The sequence below is a fragment of the Anomalospiza imberbis genome, chromosome 4, assembly GCF_031753505.1.
Source record: "Anomalospiza imberbis isolate Cuckoo-Finch-1a 21T00152 chromosome 4, ASM3175350v1, whole genome shotgun sequence".
NCBI classification, from domain to species: Eukaryota; Metazoa; Chordata; class Aves; order Passeriformes; family Viduidae; genus Anomalospiza; species Anomalospiza imberbis.
Window position 1 is genome coordinate 49,450,327 of NC_089684.1, and position 22,326 is coordinate 49,472,652.

A 22,326-nucleotide genomic window follows, 5' to 3' on the forward strand; every position below is an offset into this window, starting at 1 on the left:
TAAAACTAAATCTTGCTGATAGTCCTGGGTAAACACACACTCTCATCCATGACCTCCAAAAAGCCTCCAGGGCAGCTGCATCACTGGAACTGGGAGAGGATGCACAGCTCAGACACCAAGGTACCCAAGACTCTTAGCCCACAACAGCAATCACAGACAACCTCTGTCATCTGCATTCCAGCTCCAAGTATCTTACAGATTTAACCACTTTATACTCTCAAATGTCTTGATAACAGCTGAATCATCTAGAACTCAGAAAACATGCTACCGTTTTCTTGAAAACACTCAGTATCTACCAAACCTAGGCGATTTACACATAATGTTAGAATTCAGGTGACTTAAAATGTTAATTGGTAATTTGTGGAAATATGTACCATTGAAAACAAAATTAAAGATATGCAGTTTTGTCTTTTAATTATATTCCTTTCTTTAGTCTATTATATTTTACATATTTTTTATATTGCTCATACAACAATAGATTTGGTGTTTCTGGAAAAAACATGTAACTGCATCTTTCACCTCATGACAGCACACTGAGTTATACTGTCATCTCATCTGAGACCACAAGAAAAAACATCCTACCACCAGTTTTTAATGTAAAGGTTAAGATACATTTGCTCTCAAGCTCATTCTATTAAACTTTTTCCCTGATTAATGGTTAACTGGCAATAAGTTTGCAGTTTTTTAGTGATATTTATTGCAGATTACAAGCATCGTGCTGAGAAGCACATATGTAATAAGGTTTATTTCTATTTTGATGCTATTCCTTGCCAAAAACGCGCGGTGAAACCCATCTGTTGTATTTCCCGTCTGAGGTTAGACAGGAAAAGGAGACTCCACACAGCACTCTGTCACTGCAAACAATATTGATGGAAGCAGAGTTTGGAGATGGAATCCAAAGTGCTTACTCAGAGCAGGCCTTCTGCCTCATTGATGCACACAGATGAAAATGTATATAAAATATGACATTCTTGAAGAAATAATGACCAGGGGAACGCAGCTCTGGGGTCTGAGATAAGGACCAAAGCAGAAGCTGAATCATCAGAGAATTGTTTCTGTACCTTTGCTCACATGTACCTTCAAACATGCCATGTATTTGTACCACTGTTTTTTTCATTTGTGCCGGTTTAATAAATGAAGTCTCTGTCAGAAAAACTGAGGAATACTTGGGAGCCCTTCTTTTGTGCCTTGAATAAAGGATGCAAGTGCTCTGATAGGGCAATGCACACTGCATTGTTTCTCACTTTCTCACAGAAAACAGACACTGTCCCTCTTTGCAGATGGCCAGCCTTCACAATGTTTTAACTGTACTCATTTCCTCATTCAAGACACAAGAAATGTTCTTCCTTTTATCTGTCAAGTAAATTCATGCAACACATAATTCAATGCTAATTTAGTGTGTGAAGGAGCATAAGTAATGAGGATGTTGGTAAAATCAGCTGAGATGATGCAAGTGGATTCTGATACACAGAGGAAGAAAGGGCACCAAAATATCAGACATAAATGGGAACAAAAATATCTGATACACAGCTTACCTTAAAGGGAACAGGGGTAGGCAGACACACAAGAATGGCTTTATGTTGACTACACAGGGCAAGTATTTCAGAATTGTAGACATTCTAGTATTTAGGAACTTATGGGCATATAAACCATTACTGAAACATGCAATTGTATCCCCCAGACAAGACAGCTCCAAGAGAAAATGAATGTGTAACATACAAGGATATAAATTAAAATATAAGCAATTCAGCTTCAATACCAAATTTTGAAAAGTTGTTTGCAGTGTGGACACAGAGATCAACAGGACTGTACAGCTTCACTATATAGGCATAAAAACACAACATATTTTTCTCTGCCCTCCTCTGAAAAGTAAACACACACAGAGCTTTTAAGGAGTATTGCGTTCAGAGCTCCAGAAACTAATGTCCTTAATATTAAAAATATTGCACAGTGGACAGCCTAAGATCTATTTCAGCTTCTAAATGCTCTCTAATCAGCAATGAGTGACTTTTATTGTAAAGATACAGAAACATAGCCAACAGGGTAGCTTTCAAGAATAACTGCTCTCCCATCTAAACCTCAGATCCAAGGAAGTTGATCTGAGCCCTTTTCAGGCTCAGATCCTTCCTACCACCTGAAGAACATAAAGGAGCTGTGTTATCCAAAGTACAAGTTCCTTTACATTTGACTAGAAATGATAGAAACTTCCAGATTGTGTCATCTCAAGTTAAAATTTAGACAATTAATAGATGACCTTTCTTCTTCCACTCATGATCTCGCCGGCTTAACTGTGGCTCATCACATTGCTGCAAAACTCAGGGACAGAACTCTGAATTCAGGCCAGAAATAAAAAGTTTATACAGCAAATCTCCACAGAATTTGTTAACCCTCCTTCTGTGAATGGGAGTTAAAGGTCCTGTGCCCAAGGGTGCTCAGCTAGTGCCTCCTCACTGAAACAGCCACTGCCAAGGGCAGTGCAAACAGTAACGTGGTTGTGGTAATACAGGCATCAAACAGCATCTTGGCAAGCCCCAAAATTTTGTAGTAGTGCAATATTTCAACAAACTGAGAGATTACATTTCAATAAGCCAGAAAGTTACTGACTGGCTGGGGAGGAGGTTCCTTTAAGTAAGAATATTTGGTTTAATTTATTTGACTCTCAAGTTCAACAAAAAGTTTCCTGTTATCACATAGATGTTTGAGGGAAGGCCAAAGCAAACAGTTTTAACAACTTCATTCTATGCGCCTTCACATCTCTCTGTAGCTCTATTACTTCTTGGAGTGACATTAAAGGCTCCATCAGAAATGCCAAAGTTTGCCAGACATTTCCCCATTCTTCCCTTAACTTTATCAGTGCAGTAGAAAGATGTTGTTCTTCAAAAAAAAACCACAAGTCAACACAATACTGTATTAGCACAGCCTACAGACACATCATGTAGAATTTACACATTTAGGGGTATAAAGAATGCTTGGCACAGACACAGAGTTGTAATTGAGACCATCCCCAGGACTAATAAACTGTTCTAGAAAAGACACATCACCCCCTTTTATTTGTAGACGCCTTTTAGTTAATATCTGCTAGTTAATGTTTGCATCACTGCCCTTATTTTAGGGCAGATCCCCAGTTCAGTGCAATTTACTGGTAATTACATTTTCTTTTTTTTTTTTTTTTTTCTTTTTTTTTTTTCTGGTGATAAATCTCATCCTAGTGAAGCTATACCTGCCTTATCCAGTACCCAAATCTCGGGCTGTATAGAAAGATCACTTCCATAATGTACTGGATGCAGTCCAAACCTGAGAAATTACTTCTAGGTACTCACTCTCAAACATGTTGGAAGTCTTGGAGAAGTGTAGTAAAGTGGTTCTGGTAACTGTGTTACTAAAGCAATAAAATCAACACAGTATTTTTACTATTTGTTTAGTAACAGGACTTGACAAATATAGAGCACTGTAACGGCAAACTGAAATCCACTTATATTTTTATTGCTCCTGCTTCAAAAATAAGAAAAAAAAGATACCACTCATAAAATTCTTGCAATTAGACATAAGTTTCTTCATTTTATAGATATAGTTTATATAACTGCAAGTTAGACACTTCATGAAGTAATATTTAAATATATATTTAAAAAAAAGCCCTGTACTAACAGAACCAGTTTGTTTTCAAGAACGTTTTGCATTCCTGTACACTGGCAGCAGGAATATATCTGTGGTTTCCATCTGGAAACTCCAGAGGATGAAGGAATCTGTCCTTTATGCATGATAAAATCTTGTGACACAGCAAAATATTGCTGCTGCAGTGTCCTCAAGGTACGCCCTTCGGAGAGTCCTGTGCTGCTCACTCACCACTGCTGCAATAATCCATTAGGTAAAAATCATTTACATGCACAAAAACAGCTCAGCTGCTGAATCATGAAATGTATAATAATTATGTGCTGTAACTTTTTAGCTTGATAATGCTATTCTTTTTCTTTCAAATTTGCTCTGTAAATACGTTTCAATTATTCCTTAATACAGGCAGTTGCTTGAATAGGCAAATTATTAAACACTAAGTAACACTGTTCTATAATATCTTGTTGGGGGTTTTATTAAACCATATATAGACTTTTCACCTTGCTATAAAACCAGCAATGAGTTAAGCCTCAGACAGATGAGTGTTATCATCCTTTCACACATAAGGGAACAACTACAGGGAGAAATTGCTGCCACAAGGACTCTGAGCACAGCTGGCTACTCCTTGTTCTGATGTCCTGTGCCTTTCATCACACACCACACCACTTGTAGGGATCTGGTCACAGATGTGTTACATGATGTGCATTACTGCAAGTACAGGGAGCTACTTTTCATTTTTTTATATCCTGCTTCTCTTTCTTTGAATACTTCAGTCATTCTGAGCTAGACCAAAAAAAACCCTGAACAGTGATCTCTAAAATTAATTTTTTTTACAACACCTATAGAATGGACATTTGCATTTGTGATTATTTCTTGTGCTGCCAGGGCTAATGGGGAAGTCTGAGAAATGGACAGCAGCAGGTACCTGAGGCTGTAGACACTGAAGTGCTGGGTTATGGACTGTGCACTACAGGCAGGCAGTACAGCTCTCATTTCTGACGCTAATCATGAGGCTGGAAGCCTCAAAGAACTGAAGGACCCTCCAAAGTTCTACTAAATTTGGGCAAGGAAGATAGAAGCCTTCCACAATCGAGAGTGCAAGAAGAGCTTGTTATGGGTTCAGACCAAAGATTTCTCTTGCTAAATAGTGCTTGGTTTGGGTTTTTTTTCCCCTGCTGCTAAGATTCAGGAAAAGAACAGTGAGAAAAAGAAGAAGAAAAAAGGGCAAGACTTGTATTTCAGAAACTCTCCCTGCCACCAGCAATTTGCCATTCAAGAGCTCTATCAATCAGAATTGTTTCAGCAAACCTAGTGGATTTTTCTTCCACGAACCTATTCACTCTTTCAACCTTTGTGAAACTCCAGTAACCTAAAATATCCTGCAGTAGAGCTTCATAACTCACCTGATGTATGAAGAAATGCTTCCTACACCTACATGCAGCAGTTTCACTTGGTGCCTGCTGGCTATGGCTTTGAGAATGGAAACAGGTTTGCAAAGATAACAGGAGAGAGGTTTTGGACTCCTGTGTGAGAAGCAGGACACTGTTTCCAATCCTAGGGCTGAAGAGAATATTTTAAGTGCTACACTTCCATTAAAGTAGGTCAAAATCTTCTTCCTTATTCCCAGAAAGGGACTTGATGTTCTGCTATCAATAGCATAGAGTGCAGTTCTGAGTCAGGTACTCTTCAAGCACAGCTCATCACGACTTTTGCAAGGAGAAATGTTAGTGCTCCCCACTCCTGCTTGCCAGCTGGATCCACATACAGCCACGGAGAAGATCACAAACTTCAGGCAAGTCCTGAACTGCTTCCTAAAGGCACCTGCTTTCCACTCCAGCAGCCCTCGCCGACCTCCCAGGTCTTTACAGGATGCCACTCATAGCTTGGGTACCTGAGGAACCCTTCAAATCACATCAGAAAACCTAAAAAATCCTGAGTGCACAGCTTACTTCTGCTAAGAGTTCTCACCTTTACACCACACCAGCTGTCTGAATTCTTGTTTCCCTCATTTGACTGGTGGAGGCCACGACAGACAGCCCAGCAGTGTCAGTGCAGGCTGCAGCTACAGCACCAATAATCAATCTGCTGACAGTAATTGATGATTTAATTAAGATATCATGGAGATCGCTGTGTCCCTGAAATATGAGGTTAGAATGGTTTTCCCCTTATTATGAAATACAGTAAAAATTAGTAAAATTAGAACTAGAAGAAAATAAAGTGGCCAGAGAAAAGGAGAGCTGAGGAGTTTCCTAATGATTTGATTCAGCTGACAGCTCACCATGCTTATGCTCAGTTGCTACACATAGCTTTTATGGTATTTTGCAGTTTATCATCCAGCATAATAAAACTTCTGTAAATGCATTTTTTCCACATCACTTCTGAATTGACTAACACCAAATTCAGTGAATGACACTCTGGTTTACCACGCAATCTTTTCTCCCACTTTATTTTCAACCAGGCAAATGTGTTTAGAGAAGACACTGTCATATTTGAAAAACATGAAACTGGGGAGGATTATAGCCAAGCTTCACAGAAACTGAGTTCTGAAAACATCCCATCCAGCATACTCTAAATGTTTCTATCAAATTTCCTGCCATTTAAAAAATATGCTAATCTCAAGCATTAATGGAATATCTTCAAATGGTGAGTGCATCTTAAAATAACCTCACCAACTGCTGAAACCTCAAGTCTAGATACATTTTTGTCTTAGTAGCAGCTATGCTGATTCTCTTCTTGCTGATTACATCATATGACCAATATTATTCTTAAATAAACCAAGAAAGAAAAAGCTTTAGCTTACCCTTACCTTCTATAGAGGCCACACAAAAAACCCTTCAGCAGGTAAAACAGAAACAAATCAGTGTTGCTCAGTTGAGCTAAATATTAAAATAAATTTCCTTGTACTTGACTAGTAACTTGACTGTTGTTGTGGACATCTTTTACAATAAAATTAGGACCACAGGTCACAACAGACAACAGAGCAGGTGCAGCTGAACACTCAACTAATGCTTGCAGGTAACTGATTCAAGGGCCTGGTATTTTAGGTGTCATAGAAGACAAAATATTGGCAACAGTGTCAGCATCTCTTGTTTCTCGAATGGTCATCAGTAGATGAATATTGGAGTGGGGTTTTTTTTTGAAATCAACTCTTTTTTTCCAGCTTACACTTTCTTACCAAATTAGTTTTTGTTTTCTCAACCCATAATCCTTTCATGCCACTGAAAGGACATAATGTAATCAAAGTGTAATTGATTAAAAAGGAAATACACCATTAATAGAAACTACAAAAAAGCATTATGCATTTATCAATGGGGAGAACAAGGTCATCTGGTTTTGGATGCAAAATCATTAGGCATAACTGCCAATCTACAAGACAGATTATACTCCTAATGTCAAGGATATGATGATATCTTGAATGTGCTTCTACATATAATTTTAGCTTTCCCTCCCTCCCCCTGCTCTGTCCTTCACAGCCAAGGAATGCTGCATAGAATAACTTCTCTAGAACTTTACAGTTTTCAGTACATTTACTTAAAATGTGAGGTTCTAGTAGTTTTGCAAAAAAAACCCCTCATTTGTATCAATTTGTAAACTCCTTTACATCAATTCAAATTTGTAAACCCCTTTACATCAATAGCAAAGTAGCCCAGCTGCTTTAAGTATAAATTTATGGACTTTCTACAAAGCATGAAAACTCTGCTTCTACTATTTTATGAAGTCTTTATTTAAAAGACAATTTAAGGTTTATAAAAACACCGGCATCTGTAAACCTGGCAGCCTAAGTCAGGGTCTGTCCCATGCTTCAGCTACATTTGAAAACTTACAAAAAATAACAAAAGCCACTTATACTGCAGGAGGAAGGGTGGAGTATTCAGCAGCCTTTAAAATTAACTGCAAATAATAAATCAACCACCTTTTATGCTGGATGTAATGTAGTTCAGTTATAACACCAAATTAAAGAAAGATTTTCAACAGAAAATACACCTCTATGCTCCTGTGGAGAAGTGCTGATAAACCTTTAATTTCTGTACCTCGTGGCAGTTCTGGCCTACGGAATTGTTGCAAACAGGCAAAGAATTCCAGGAAGCAGAGTCCAGCTTTGATAACACAACAAGCTCTGCCCCACTCAGGCATCAAGAGAAAAAAAAAAGGAGAACAGGTACAAACTGCATCCAGAGCAAAAACTGCACAAGGGACACAAAAGACAGAATGGACACAAACATGAGGCAAATTAGAGGTCACAGCTACTCCAAGACTGAGGAGTCAGAGGCAGGAATACCCCAAGTACCTGTTTAAACATGCTTTTTAATTTAAATATCTCATTTATATCACATATACACATTTTCAAGTGATATACAATGTGATATATACAATATCACATTTTCAAGTAATCTGTATTTTCTATATGCACTCATACTCAAAAGGAGTTTCAAGAGATGCATGAAGTTATTAAAAATAAGTACTCCAAAATGTAATAGTGTTCTCTTGTATGTGCCAACTGGGCTCAGTTAGCACAATTATTAGTACAAATCTTTCCTGTTAAATTGAGCATTCACAATTTACTTGTATAGAATGAGGCTAAGCTACCTTCTTTAACTTTGAACTCCATCTTCCTATCAGAGAAATCTATCAAATTTTATTAAAGCAAAAGGATAATCCTGCCTGTAAGCTAAAGCAAGTTTAGACTAAGTTACAAGTCTACCTTGTAAATAATTTTAAAAGGGAGCTTTTAAAACTGCATAAAATGCAAGGTTTTTATCTAGAACAAAACAACAAACTTTATTCAGCAAGTATGTTTTCCAATTAGATGGAAATTTCCAGGAGGCACAAGTCAATCATCCCTCTGGAGCACTTCATGGCTCAGGAAAGACCACAGCTTGTACCCAACAAGCCTTTGGCACCACCAGAGGAGCTGACATGAAAACCCCATTGGTATTTCTTTTAAAAAGGAGGAATCCACAACTTTAAGGCAGGGCAGGAGTGTTTTCCATGAGTGATCCCTTAGTAAACTGTTAAAAAATTTTAAACTATTTGGAAAACTATGATTTTTAGGAAAATATTTGCAGGTGCTTCCATTCGTAAAAGACTAATGCAGATAAAATCAGAGTGGATGGAACAGAGTTGAACATTAAATTTAAAAATTAACATTTAATGCTAATGAATTTCAGTGGAAATCCACTTGTGTATCACCAAGGAAAATAAAACATAACACAAAGAATAATTTAAGAAACATCAGAAAACCAGGAATGGAACAAAAATTATTTTGTTTCTTCATTAGTAAAGAGAAGCAGGAAATCAAAGAAAATGAGCCTCAGAATTGCAGGGGAAAAGGCAGCTAAAGACCACATTTGACTGCAAGACCACACACATCAGATGCACCAGTGCCATCACCTTGGTACACCAGTGCCTTCCAGGAGCTGCTGTGAAGTTTCTTTCACCAGCTATTTCAGGATACACTCATGTTGTTGATTACTGTAATCACAAGGAACCTATAAAATAACCACTGATTTATGGTTAACACAGATAAAAGGAAGCACTAAAAAACTAAAGAACTACAAAATTCTTCACTGGATGTTTGCAGCTCTGGAATGAACTTCCCTCCATCAACATCTTGGATAGGGGGCAAAACTCAGCTAATCATCTGACATTTTGAGAAGTTTCAAAGAGTGACACACAAAAATTAAACAGGAAAGGATTTTGTAAACTTTAAGATTATATTAACAAACATTTCAGAATTCTAGTGAAGGATTAGGTACCAAGGAATGTTCAAACCAAGTCAGCCTCCCTTTCAAAAACATCACAATTTAATTTTATTTAGATACAGCTAAGAGATAAGGGAAGAAGGAAGAAAACATGGTCTGGAGGTATGATACACTGCTTTTAGAAATATTTATTTTAGGGCAAGTTTCTTATGAGACCAGAGAAGAGGTGTCAAGGACATGAATAGCCCAGTGATGGGGGCACTCACCTCAAAGAGAAGAAACAGCCCACAGTTTTAAATCTCCTTCCAAAACTCACATGCACAGAAGCACTAGAAACAGAGAAGCTTGAATTTCCCTTTTTGAGTCATTACTGAGCTTAGTTATCCCTTTTCTTCCCCGACACAATGAGTTAAGCTTGCATTACCTGGCACATAGACATTAGCAAACAACACAGAAAGGGCAACAAAGGGCAACAAACCTCCCTTCAGAACACTAATCAGCTTTGGATTGATGATAACCTGGAACAGAAAGTTTCCCTTTACCTATTGAGGAACCAACTGTTACGTGCCATGCTTTGAGAATCAACTTTAAGGCTCCCTGGTCTAGGGAAGGAACACAACTTGGGTCTGGTGATGGGCATCACTTCCTTGGCCAAGGAGTAATGAGGTGGCATTTCTTATTTCTGTCTGCAATATCTAAGCATCTTTCAGACAGATTTTCAAAGGAAGCCAGGCTCACCTAATTGTGTCTGTCCATCTACCCGCTGGGCCCTCCATAATTAAATCTTTACCTCACCAGCAAATTTCAGCCAAAAGCTGCCAGTAGTCTCACGGAGAATTAAAAAAAAAAGGGCACCAGATGAGAAGGCAGACACAAATTAGAGGCTGTGCCCTGTGAAAGGCTCCAGTAGGACATCAGCAGTAATCCCTTCTTCCATGACACCTGCCAGTCTCCAGACACGGCCTCGTCAGCACCCAGGCATCTGTGAGAGGTGCTGGGACACGCTCTGCACAGGAATTTCTGCACTAAAGCACCTCTGTGCCTCCCTCTCTCTGCAGAACAGGCTCCAGCTGACTCGTGCCGCCTGCGAGCACAGGAGGCTCCTGCTCGCTCCGCATCTGCCTCCAAAGGAGCTCGCTCAGCCTGGGGATCCTGCCTTGTCTTTGTTTGAGGATCCTGCATTTGTCACAAAATGCACACGAAACTGCTCAAATCTGCAAGAGGAAAGAAAATTCAGGTCAGGACTTCGAGCAGCCTCGAAGTCTAGTGGAAGATGTCCTTGCCCATGGCAGAGGGGTTAGAATGAGATGATCATTAAGGTCCCTTCCAAGGCATTCTGTGATTCTGTGATCTTGAAAGTGTGGAGTTTACTTGAATTTCATCCATGAAGCACAAAGGGATTTTAAAGTGCTGATGATTTTAGATGGGTTTTGAAGTACTGAGAAACCTGCCTTTCCTGTAACTCCTAACTTTGGGTGTCTACATCCTTTTGCAGATCTGGACTGAAGCATGTTGCTAGGCTGCCAACAACTGCCAGGCAACAAATCACAGCACACAGATTGAAGCCATGCTTACAATGCAATATATTGAGCATGTTTTATTGTTAAGAAATCAATAATCTGCATTGCCATAATAAAATGTAAAATGTGATTATGTTTTTCCCAGGGGGTAGAAAAAATAAGAATAAAAAAACCTGTAAATCATTTTTATTGCCTTTCCAAAGTAAAACTTATACATTCATTCTTCAATCTGTTATAAAATCAAATTAATTTCCACTATTAATGAACAAAGCCTCTCTCGTTGCACATGTAATTAAGAGTGATACTACTTCTTTCTGAGCTCCTTCTATTCATTGCCCCACCAAATTATTAAAACAAAGCAGTTACTATGGTAACTAATTCATCCTCTGCATTTTTATATTGTTCCTAAACATCAGCGTCGACTCATTCTGACTTACATGCCCTAAATTCCAGTTTGAAATTCTAAACTTCTGTCTTGTTTGTCAGAAAAGCCCTTTACAATCTATGCATTCATGCAGATAAGGATAGCCAGAGTGCAGCTGCTTTTGTTTATTGCAAGAAGAAGTAACTGTTACTGAATTATTTGAGTTTGATAAATTGATGATGCCTGCATGGAAGTGCAGGACAGCACTCAGGGAACAAGCATGGGAGTCTGTGGAGCACTGCACAAACAGGCAAACATGACCATCTGCAGGTTAGCTAAAACTAACAACAACAACCAAAAATGACTGGCAGATGTTGTGGAAATTAAGTAACACCTGCCTTAGTGGTATTTGATACCCAGGAAAAAGCCACATGCCTGTGACTCATGCAATCTTCAAGACAGAAAGGAACAGCAGGGAACAAGAAATAGTGACAAAATTGCCTGGGAAAAAGTTTTCTTAGCACTTAATAAAACTATTTCTTCAAATGTGCACTCCTTGACAAAAAGAGGCATTTATCGTGTATTTAATTAAAACTTATAATTATTCTTGATTACCTATTAGCAGGAGTCATAGTCTAATTGTATTTGAGTGTCATTATCTAGCACACAAGGAAACTTTCTGAAAAACACAGGTAGGATCAAAAGAATAAGGAGTCTTTACTCTTCATCTTTTGCTCTCCTACTGCCATTGCCTGTAATTTTTGTTGTGTTTTTTTGCTGTGTCTCCAGTTAATTGGCAGAATGAAAGGTTTGAAAATTCAATGCATGGGAGGATACTTTGAAAAATAAGCATCAGGGGAAAGAGAAACATGAATAATTTTTAACAGCTAATTTCTGGCTTTAAAAAAGTCCCAACTGCATCTGCTCAAAGTCACAAGCAATTTAAATTTAGTTCTCATAGGAAAGGGCAGAAGAAGGAACCTTTTTATTTAGGTATCTGAGCAGGGCCACAAGCCAGTGCAGAATTCTGGATCTCCAGTGGTACCAAAGGGTGTGTTTTCACCTGCAGCAAGTGCCAGGTATTTCCACAATTAGCAAAGCCTCATGTTTTAAAGGGATTCCAAGAGTATTACAACAGCCTGCTGCTATTTGTATCCCAGGACATCTCTGACTGTTTTCTGTCACAGAAAAAGAAGAGGCAGAGGCAGCTTTTGTTTTTCTAACCTGCTACCTGACTTCAGAAGAGCAACCAGATAAAACACAGGTTTCTTAACTCCAAATGAACTGTCCATCAGACCACAGTGACTTCTCTAAAGAGGAGGGACATCTCTGCTACATCCTCCCTCCCTGGCAAAGCCTCCATGTAGCTCCTCCTGTTCAAGCAGAGGCACCCTTCAATTCAGTATTGACCTCCCAGAACAAGGACACAAGGATGGAGCAGCAGAAGCCTCCAGCACTAAAAGACTGTCTCCACTTTTATTTTCTTGTTTCCACTTGCATAATCACACTCCCATCCTGGCTGCACTAAGGGAGGAAACAAAATAAAATCCTTTTTTGCATCTCAGACTGCACTTCCCCGAGGATGGGAATGCCTCTGTGGAAGCTGAACATGACTGCTTTAATGAGATGACTACGTAAATTTTTCAGTATGTTTACCTAGACACTTAATCTTTGTACAGTTCAGTTTTCCAGAGCACAGTGTAAAGCAACATCAGAGCAGCTTCCCTGACCCCAGGCAGAAATAAGTACATATTACCATCAAGTACTTAAGACTCCTAAAGCGTTTAAAATTTTTACCAGGCATGCATCTGCACTGTATAAAAGCTAAATATCTAGCCTGAAAATATTTTTATTAATAGAAGAATAGGAGGAATAAATTCTCTGGAGATTATTCAGGAATTAGAGGATGAGGTGTGGTTATGTACTGGATTCTGATTCAAATATCTGATACTACAAATACAAGTAATACAATCCCATAAAACCAGTCTCATGCTATATTATTTTCTGTATTTAACACTGTCTTTGACACTAATATTAAGGGAAACTATCTTGATTTTACTACAGTGTCAAGATGCAACTTTCTGGATAGATCACAGCTGAACACAGCTGCTGTTGTAACCAAGCAGTGTATTTTATTTCAATATACCAATCAAAATGTGACAACACAGATAAAATGCAGAATGTTGGACACCACAAAATTGCAGTTTTTCTTTATAACATTCATAACTTAAATCAGTGACATGAGCATTTCAGCAAAACTTAAAAAACTCAGATTCTTTTCACCTTATATTTTCTTACTGAAGCAATGCTTTTCATTAGCAGCTGCTATTTAGTGTCACTTAGAGCAAAAGGGGCTTCGAAGCCAATTCTCTTTTCACACAACTTGCATTGTTACTGTAATACCTCTGCAACATTGCAGTGCTTAAGTGGATGCAAACCCAAAGCCTGTCAAGGTAAAGACTGAGATGCAGGTTACTGCAGGAAGCCAAAAGAAAGCTAAAAACCACTTTGCGCTGCAAATACTGATATTAAGGACAAAGCCAAAAAGCAAACACAAGCCTGTGCATAAGCATTTCAACTATAATTCTAATGTGATAAAGGATGCTTTTGCAGTAGGGTAAACACAACCCAAATATACAGATCACTTTCCTTTGGAAAGAGGCAAAAAAATCTTGTTATGTTGAGATTCCTGGTAGCACCATTTGTTATTTTATTATTTTAAAGTCAACTTATCTTAGTCCTTAGAATATGCTCCCTGATCTTTGAAAGCAACTTTTAGCTAATTCTCTTTATTACCACATGTTCAAAAATTCTTTCAAAGTTTTTACAAGCAAAATGCAGAAAAACACTGTTGAATTGTTAAAACATGCTTGTATGCAATGCACCAAAGTGTACATTTTTATGTTAAAACACTTGTAGCTGAATGTAAATTGGTTTACTTATAGAATATTCTTCTATAGCTTATCCATAGAAAACTCTGCTTGCTTAAACACTTTCATTTGCTACACTTGAAAGGTTTGATGGCTGTTCTTGCAGAAAGATTTTGGTAGCTTTTACTGTCTAATTACTAATTTAATTTATGCTGGATTGCTACAGAGAAAAGGAATTTACTCCAGTTCAAATCCTTATGTATTTCCCGAAGGCACTTAAGGTTAGAAAATCACATTTTTGCAAAGATTAATTGGTACTTTATAAAGGAGCTACTTTGACTTAGGAAACAAATGATAAAATATTAGGAATCTTTTAGCTCCCTCTGCTGCTCTAATCCTTCACTAAGCCACCTTCTGAGGTCTGTCCAAGCCACCAAGAAACGAGGCAGCCCATTAATCTCTTTTCTAAGAAATAATTGGCATATTTAGTATGACCAATACTAAGATCAGTACACAGGAAGGAAACTCTATAAAGTACTGTTCGATTTACCATTGCCTGTGCATTTTATTACTTCCTTTCTTTCTCCAGAATCTGTAGCAGGTGAGACAATGAAGAACGTGTTCAAATTTGGATGTTAAGAAAACTGTAGCTCTTGTTCTCCAAAGAACTTGACATCTGCAATTCCCACTTACATAAGAAAGAGCTATGGGCACTCACTGCCTGCAAACATTTACTCCTCCTTCCTCTTATTTACAGATCAACTTACATGGTACAGACCAACTTGAGTAAAAAATCCTTTTTGAAATTCAGGGAAAGCCCAGACTTTGCCAAAGTAGGCTATCTTCTTATTAATATGCAGAAAACTCAAGTGCCCCTGCAAGGGGTCAAATCCCAGTTCACACAAACGAGATAGGATCCATCACTGGTCGTGAAAAAACACTTGGTATTTGTCAAACTGGGAAGCTAAGCTATTACACACACCAGAAAAATCAGGAAAGTGAATGCATTTTTCTTTTAACTAAGTCACTCTTTATTACAAGATTTCTCTATCAATTTGGGAAGACAACCAAATTCAATTCATATCTGATTTTTCTCCCTCTGTATTCCTCCTGGAACTGCCAACATATTCCACATCAACTACAAACTGAAGATTCATCTTATTAAATCTCAAGCAGAAAAAAGAAGCTCTAAAAATGCAGATGTTTCCTTATAAAGAAAGCAAGCCCAGGCCATATCCTTGAAAAGAAACTATTCATTTATCATGCACTTTTACTGTCCTTCAAAGTGCATCACACTTGGGTATTTGCCAGTAATCAAACCTTCCCAAAGAAAGGCTGCCCTTCATAAAAGCAAAGATGAGAGATTTTATCTGAAATTTTAGAAACTCATCCCATTAATATGCACTTTCTTTTCCAATTTATGATCCCGGCCAACTCTTCATTTCTTGGGTAATAAAGCATCACTGTTAAAATAGCTAAAATACATTCCAACTTTTCTTCTGGGCACTTTTTAAAAAAGATGAAGCAACAGCATATAAAGAATAACATTAACACTAGAGCTGCACAAAAAGGAAAAAAAATTAGGAAATGATTGTGTGAGCATTCTGAATGCTAAGATGCTTTTTGCTTCATCAAAACCAGAAGAAAAAGGAAAAAAAAAACAAAAAACCACAAACCCCCCTCACCACACCCCAAAAAAAAACCCATCAAAATACAAACACCTGTCTGGGGACAGACAGGGTCTTCACAGACTCATACTTGGCACATGTTGCTGTCTTTGCTGTATAAATATCACATGAGGTGCTCTGGGAAGAAATTCCTGGTTTCAAGCAATAACCCAATTAGCAAAGTCCTCTCCATTTTCCAGTTACATTTCCAGCATTGTGCTGTACTTTAATCCCTAATACCTGTGCAAACAAGCAAGAAGAAATGAGAGAAGCCCCTTTCCTCCTCCACAAGTGTTCCCTAAAGCTTGGAAACCCACCAAAAGCAGTGTATAATAAATATATAGCACTCAGGCAGCCAAAATAATGTACTTAAAAATAATTCACAGTGTTCACCAAGCCCCTTCACAGACAATTCAGACATTCCCCCTGCATGCAGCCACCTTCTGTTCCTTCCTGCTTCATCTATTAGCACCCAGCAAATGCAAGAGGGGTCAGACATCCCAAGGTAACTGCCAAGCAATGGTCAGTAAAACATACATGCATTTAATTAAAGATTTCTAGAATATAAGCAAATAAACAGCATTGTTTACAGTTTGTTACAATATAAGGCACAATAATAACTTAATTAGAGATAACAACTTTTCAAAATGCCAAAAACATTTTGAATTTTTCAAATTACCCACAAAATGAACACATTTTATTTTTGCACTGTGACACTTCCAACTGTTCTGCCAAATGTATACTACTATAATTATGCTTTGCAATCACCAGCATCACCGGAGAGGGGGACAAAGAACAATATAATCAGTAACTAATTAATCTTTCACATGTCGTGGTACCATTTATCTCCAAGGGAAGAATCCTAAATGTCATTTTACAAATCGTGAAGTGAGTTTAATATTAGCATCTCAGGGTGCCTCGAATCATGTCCTTATGCCAAAGCATAATTCACAGTTACTGGTGGAAGTTAGAAACCAGAATTTAGTACCTGGCTTTTCTAAGGGACAGCCTTCAATGGCAGAACATTGAAATGTGCACAAAAAAAAATATGATTGCAAACAGCTTTGGGATTAAAAGCAAATATTCATATTTAAGAAGTCATCCAAGGGAATCATAGGTACCTCAGAGACAAAATCACTTACTCAGCTACATTAAGCTATGTTGTTTTCAAGAATTCTTGAAAAAATACGTAGTTAGTAGTAGTTAGCAAGTTATTGCAGCCTATTTTAAGTGAACTTGCAATAGAAATAAAGTGCATCTTTAAAATATTCTCTTCTAAGGGAAAGTTCCAGAGAAGAAAGCAATGCACAAACTGATGAACAGAAAAGCTGACCAAGAAAATAAACCACCTTTAATAGCTCTACAGCTCATTACATTCCCTGAGCTTTGTAAAACATCACACGTATTTCTAAAATATAAAACATTTAGGTTGTGTATGAAAGACACATATATCAGAGAACAATTCTGCATAATTAATTTTTAAACCTGAACAGGACCATATGTAGAAAAAGAGCCATTATAAAACAAAGCACCACCCCTAGATTTTATCCTTTTTTACACTCTCTGGAATCATCAGACAGGCAAATGAGTTTACAAGCATCAAAGAACATTTGAACATACAGACACACAAGAGGAGAACACATTTCTAACACTTGGGAGCCAAACTGGGTTCCCACAGCTATAAAATGTCAAGCATGTTTCTATACTTGTTGTTTTACCCGCTCTCCTGATCATTTTCTGCCTGGCCTTCCCACTCTATTTACCCAACCTGGCTATTTGGTAAATGGGATTAAGGAAGCAGAGAGGTGGCCAAAAAAACCCCTTTTTTTCCTACATCACTTTTCAAGTGGATCAGTTCCCTCTGCTGCATGGCCAAGCAGATTTTACCAGGATGGATGCAGTGAATTGTGCAGGGCAGGGAAAAACAAGCCAGACAAAAGAGCATCACTGGATGAGAGCATGAAGCCTGGGGGAAGCCACTGCTATTTCAGTCCCAGTGGCTGCTGGTCTGTCACCTCTGTCCCTGGCAATGTTCCTTCCCACATCATCACAGATTTCTTGCCTCTTAGGTTGTTCTGTTGCTCAGTATAATAAGCCCATAAGGAGGCTGAGATTGCACTGAGTGGGCTGAGCTGCCCGCCATCAAAAGGGACAGGTTTGCCATTCTTCTTCACACCTTGCTGATTCAGCTGACTAACACAGGCCAAAAAAAAACCCAAAAAAAGCTAATATTCTCCATTTTTTATTGAAGAGTTGGATACAGAAACTTCAGGATGGGGAACTGAGACTGGGAGCAGAGAAGAGGAGCATGCACACTCCTAGGTCAGTTCTAGCTGATCCAACTGCAGAGATGCACAGAAAGTGGGGCAGCCTTCCTAGTTTCATCATCCTCTGCAGTCAGTTCCCCATTTCTCTGAGCAGGGATGGGTGTCCAGTGAGCAGGTTCAACTGGCCACTTGGCCAAGCAGTCTAGGTGGGACACAGTAACAATCTGGACCTGGCAACCATGGGTGGGCTTGGCCAGTTATAGAAGACTGACAAGGAGATTAATCACCCAAACCAAATGTGGAGCTGCACCCTTTGATATTTGGATGAAATGTTCCTTTATCTGGCTATGTTAGGCTAAACAGTCCCAGTAACCCCACTGAGCTTTTCCAACTTCCCCTTCCATGCATCTGCTCTGTCAGCTGAACAGTGACCTGGAGTGAGGAATTTTCCGAAATGGAAAATATGACAACAAAAGGTTTTACTACGAGTCAACTTCTCAGTGCAGCTCATGGTAGAGTCACATTCACATTGGCACAAAGAAAGGGGTAAAAATCCACTGCCAGGGACTCCTCACACAACAAAACTGCCGGGAAAGGGTCTCAAGACCAACATGTGGAGGAGGCAAAGGTTTCATCCCCAGTTCACATCGTTAGACATGATGCAGAGACCATGTGCCCACCAGTCTGTACACTGTCTCCCACTGTGTCAAAAAGAAATTAACTACTCCCTTGCCTTTTAGTGAGAAACTAACATTTTAATATAAAAATTCATTTAGTCCAGACCATTCTTAAAAACAGTACAATTTATCCCTTGACCTGCTTTCATACCAGCTCTAAAAGTCCTTTTGGAGAGAACAGCAGGAATATGCAATTTGCCATTTGTGACCTGAGGTAAAATGACCGACCCAAATGATTACAACTCCTTTCACTAAAATTCACACTATTTCTATTAATACTCATTTAACATTTGGGGCTCTCCTGCAATTTCTGTTTTGTTTTCATCTTACCTTTTACTTCCTTTCAAGGATCAGACACAAGCTGTTAAATCAATCTACATGAAGCAAGCCTGTAGAGAAAGACTCCTGAGAGCACTATGTGGTCATTTTGCCCTTTTGCAAATGTTGTTGTATATAAACCTACAATCTTTTATGGTGTTTGGGTAGAATGTTGTAAAATGCTAAGATAAAAGCCAACTCAACTGTAGAATAGGTCATAGACTAGTTTCTTTTATTTTTCTAGATCCATTTCCACCCAAAAACCAGCATTTGTGCACATTCAATATTATCTCAACAGTAACTACAACTCAATTAAAAATACACGGAATGACCAAGAGGAAATATCAGTATTCTACAAAACTAACACAGTTAACATGAGAAATTGAAATGTCCAACCTTCAAATATGCGATCCAGACGTTGCCGCTTCACTTTGTGTTTGTCCATTAGAGACAGAAAAGTGGAAGCTCAAAGAACGTCCCCACACAGCTTGGTGATGCTCTTCTCACACCAGCCACCGGGCAGAAATGCTCAGTCTTCTATAAGCTGTGAACAGAAAGATAAACTTTAAAATACATCATTTTTGGCACCTTTGTCCAGATTATCTGAATGTAATCGAAAGAATTTAAAAAACACCATGAAGTTCTTAAATCATATTAGGTAAACTGTATTTATTTCACAGCAAACTGTCTTCTAAGCACAGGGATACACAGCACAGGGCACAATTCAGACCAACCAGTATGGAAATGTTCCAAGACAGCTGCCGTTCTCTGCCTTTTCACTTCAAATACCTTTCTGCCCTTCCACTGAACAAACCACAACCTAATGCAGGCACCTTGGGCAGGCACAGGTCCATAATCCTGCAAATTGACAGAAACATGTTCACCTGAGATGAAACTGGAAAGCCACAACTTTGCATCACAAAGCTCACAGTGAGAGAAAACACTTCTTTCACTCTTAACTTTCAGGCTCTTGATGATAATGTAATCCAGAGTTTCAGCTTGGAAGTTGAAGGAAACCAAGTCAAAAGGGGCAGAGACACAGGGAAACACATTCTGGTGACAACAGAGAATGCCAACATCTCTATCAACCAAATGGCATTTGGAGCAGGTTTATGCATGACTAGGCAAAGCTCTTTGGCAGCAGATACAGGCAGGCACTTTTCAGATTCTGTGGAGCTGGACAAGGCAGCATAAGGGCATTGCAAGAAGCAGGCTGCATTTCAAGCCAAACCACTGAGAAGTGGGAAGGGGGGATGGGGAGAGAGGAGGCAAAAATCCCTCAATGAGAACCTAATCATAGCAGTAGAATATAAAATGCACGTAAGCAAGTGGATGTGGTAAAACTATGGATACAGATGCTCTAGAAAGCATAATCAGAGCATCACTTTTATTCACCTTTCAGTATCTGAGCAGACTTTGAGAAACAAACACTGTAGTACAAGCTCTGTGCACACTAAAATGAGCCAAATACTCCACCTCCCTGTTTCTTTTTATTCCTGCCCAGCAGCTTTCAACATCAGTGGATAGGATTAAATGGCCTTACAAGTGACTGAACCTAGAAATCTGCTTGTTTCTTTCTGAAGGCTGAACTGCACTAAAACCAAACATAGGCACACTTCATTAACATATCATCAAGATTCATGAACTGTGAGTGAAATTATAAAGAAAATATTTTGAGTATCAAGAACTGCACATTTGCATTTAAACTAAGTATCCTTACTAGTACTGCCCTGCTCGGTGCATTTGGACTTTTAATAAAGTTCCTTCTTTGTGTGTGTTTTGTTTTTTTTTAATTTAAAATGGAGTTAATGTGCAACATTCATCATGCTTTTAACTCTTGATTTGCCTCACTGTCCTCTTCATTTCCCCTCCACATCTCTTTATCCTCAAGTTCAAGATTCTTCTACTGCTTTGCATAGATTCCAGTTGAATATAACATCCCATCATGAAAGGGAAAAGAATGATGAGGAATTCAGAGTCCCATTTTTTCTACTTTTTAAGAAACAAAGACTGTTACCATTTTAGAAATTCACTTTTACATTTCTCAACATTGGTATTCTTTCAAAATACAATGTTCTTCAATACTGAATGTGGTTCTGTTATAAGACTGCACAAGCATTACATCAAATTTAACATGGGTTTTATAATCTTATAAGCCAACTATGTAAGTATAGAACTAAATAACTACCAGCCTTGGCTTAAGCCAACACCCCAAACCTGTGCACAGGATCAGCCTTAATTTATTTGCTTATAATTTCTGTTTTATAATCTATTTCCTTCAATTATCACATAGAAAGGTCTAAAGCATAAAAACCAAACCAGAATATAATGAACATTTTAAACACTAATCTTAGTTTAAATTTGTATAGCTTATTTAATTTCCCATCTTGTGGAAACATACATGCCTGCTGGCCTCCTTGTGCTGTGTTGTTTATTCATTCAGCAAAAGATTTTTCCACTGTAGTCACTCTGCATACAAAGCTGGATGACAGCTGTGAAGAACAGACCATCTGTAACTACTGACCTACCACTGAAAGTGTCACCAGATGTTTTCTGTCTACAGTAGCTTCAAAATGTGCCACATAAATCAAGTAATTTTTTTTTGCTTTCAAGCATTGTTTTAACATTATTTCATTGATAGCAAGTTGTCATAAGTTTTAAAAAAATTGAGCAAAAAATAAATTAACATGTTAACACCATTCTAAGTTGAACCCTCATACAGTTTTATTACACATCATGTTCCAAGAGAAAGAGCAGATGATGATATGAGAAGAGCTTCCCAGCAAAACAAAAGCCTTGTAATTGTGGAAGTGTTAGTTACTGCAATTGCTAAACCACAACATGAATAACTGTATTTGAGAAATTCACAAAAAATACACACACAGTGCCTGATGATCTAAAAACCTGAACACCAAATACCAAATAGCATTTAAGACCAGACTTTTGTAGTTCAATATTTTAAGATTAAGAGAGAATCCAAGTGATTTAAGAACATATAGTGCTTATCATACATGTCAAGTAGTATCTACAACAGAACCCTTTTGAGCAGGACACATTTTAGATCAAAATATACACTGTTGCAAACAATATTAGAGTTTTTCCTTCAGTTAAGCAGATGATTCCAGTATATTTTTAAAGAGAATATGTCTTGGGGTATTGCTGGAGCATTCAGCTCTTTCTTAAGAAAGGGAGAGCTTTACTCTGAGACTTCAAGATAAAAGGAAAAGTGATTCTCCAACATATTTCCAGCAAAGAGGGCAAATCCTACAGGCTAAAACAGAAATGATAAACAACTCAAGGTGGAATTCAGTTTTCAAAACAGATAATACTGG

The 22,326-nt window shown here is 38.2% G+C and overlaps 1 protein-coding gene across 2 annotated transcripts in view; it reads right to left on the minus strand.

Moving 5' to 3' along the window:
* Positions 1-19,538, minus strand: part of CTBP1 (C-terminal binding protein 1) — a 181,458-nt gene extending 161,920 nt beyond the window's left edge. Inside the window, exon 1 of one of the 2 annotated variants that reach the window (XM_068188446.1) lies at positions 19,391-19,538. In XM_068188446.1, the coding sequence (XP_068044547.1) occupies positions 19,391-19,439 (49 nt within the window). In that variant the 5' untranslated portion in view covers positions 19,440-19,538. The remainder of the gene's footprint in view (positions 1-19,390) is intronic. The other variant, XM_068188449.1, reaches the window with a different exon arrangement.
* Positions 19,539-22,326: the final 2,788 nt, after the last annotated feature.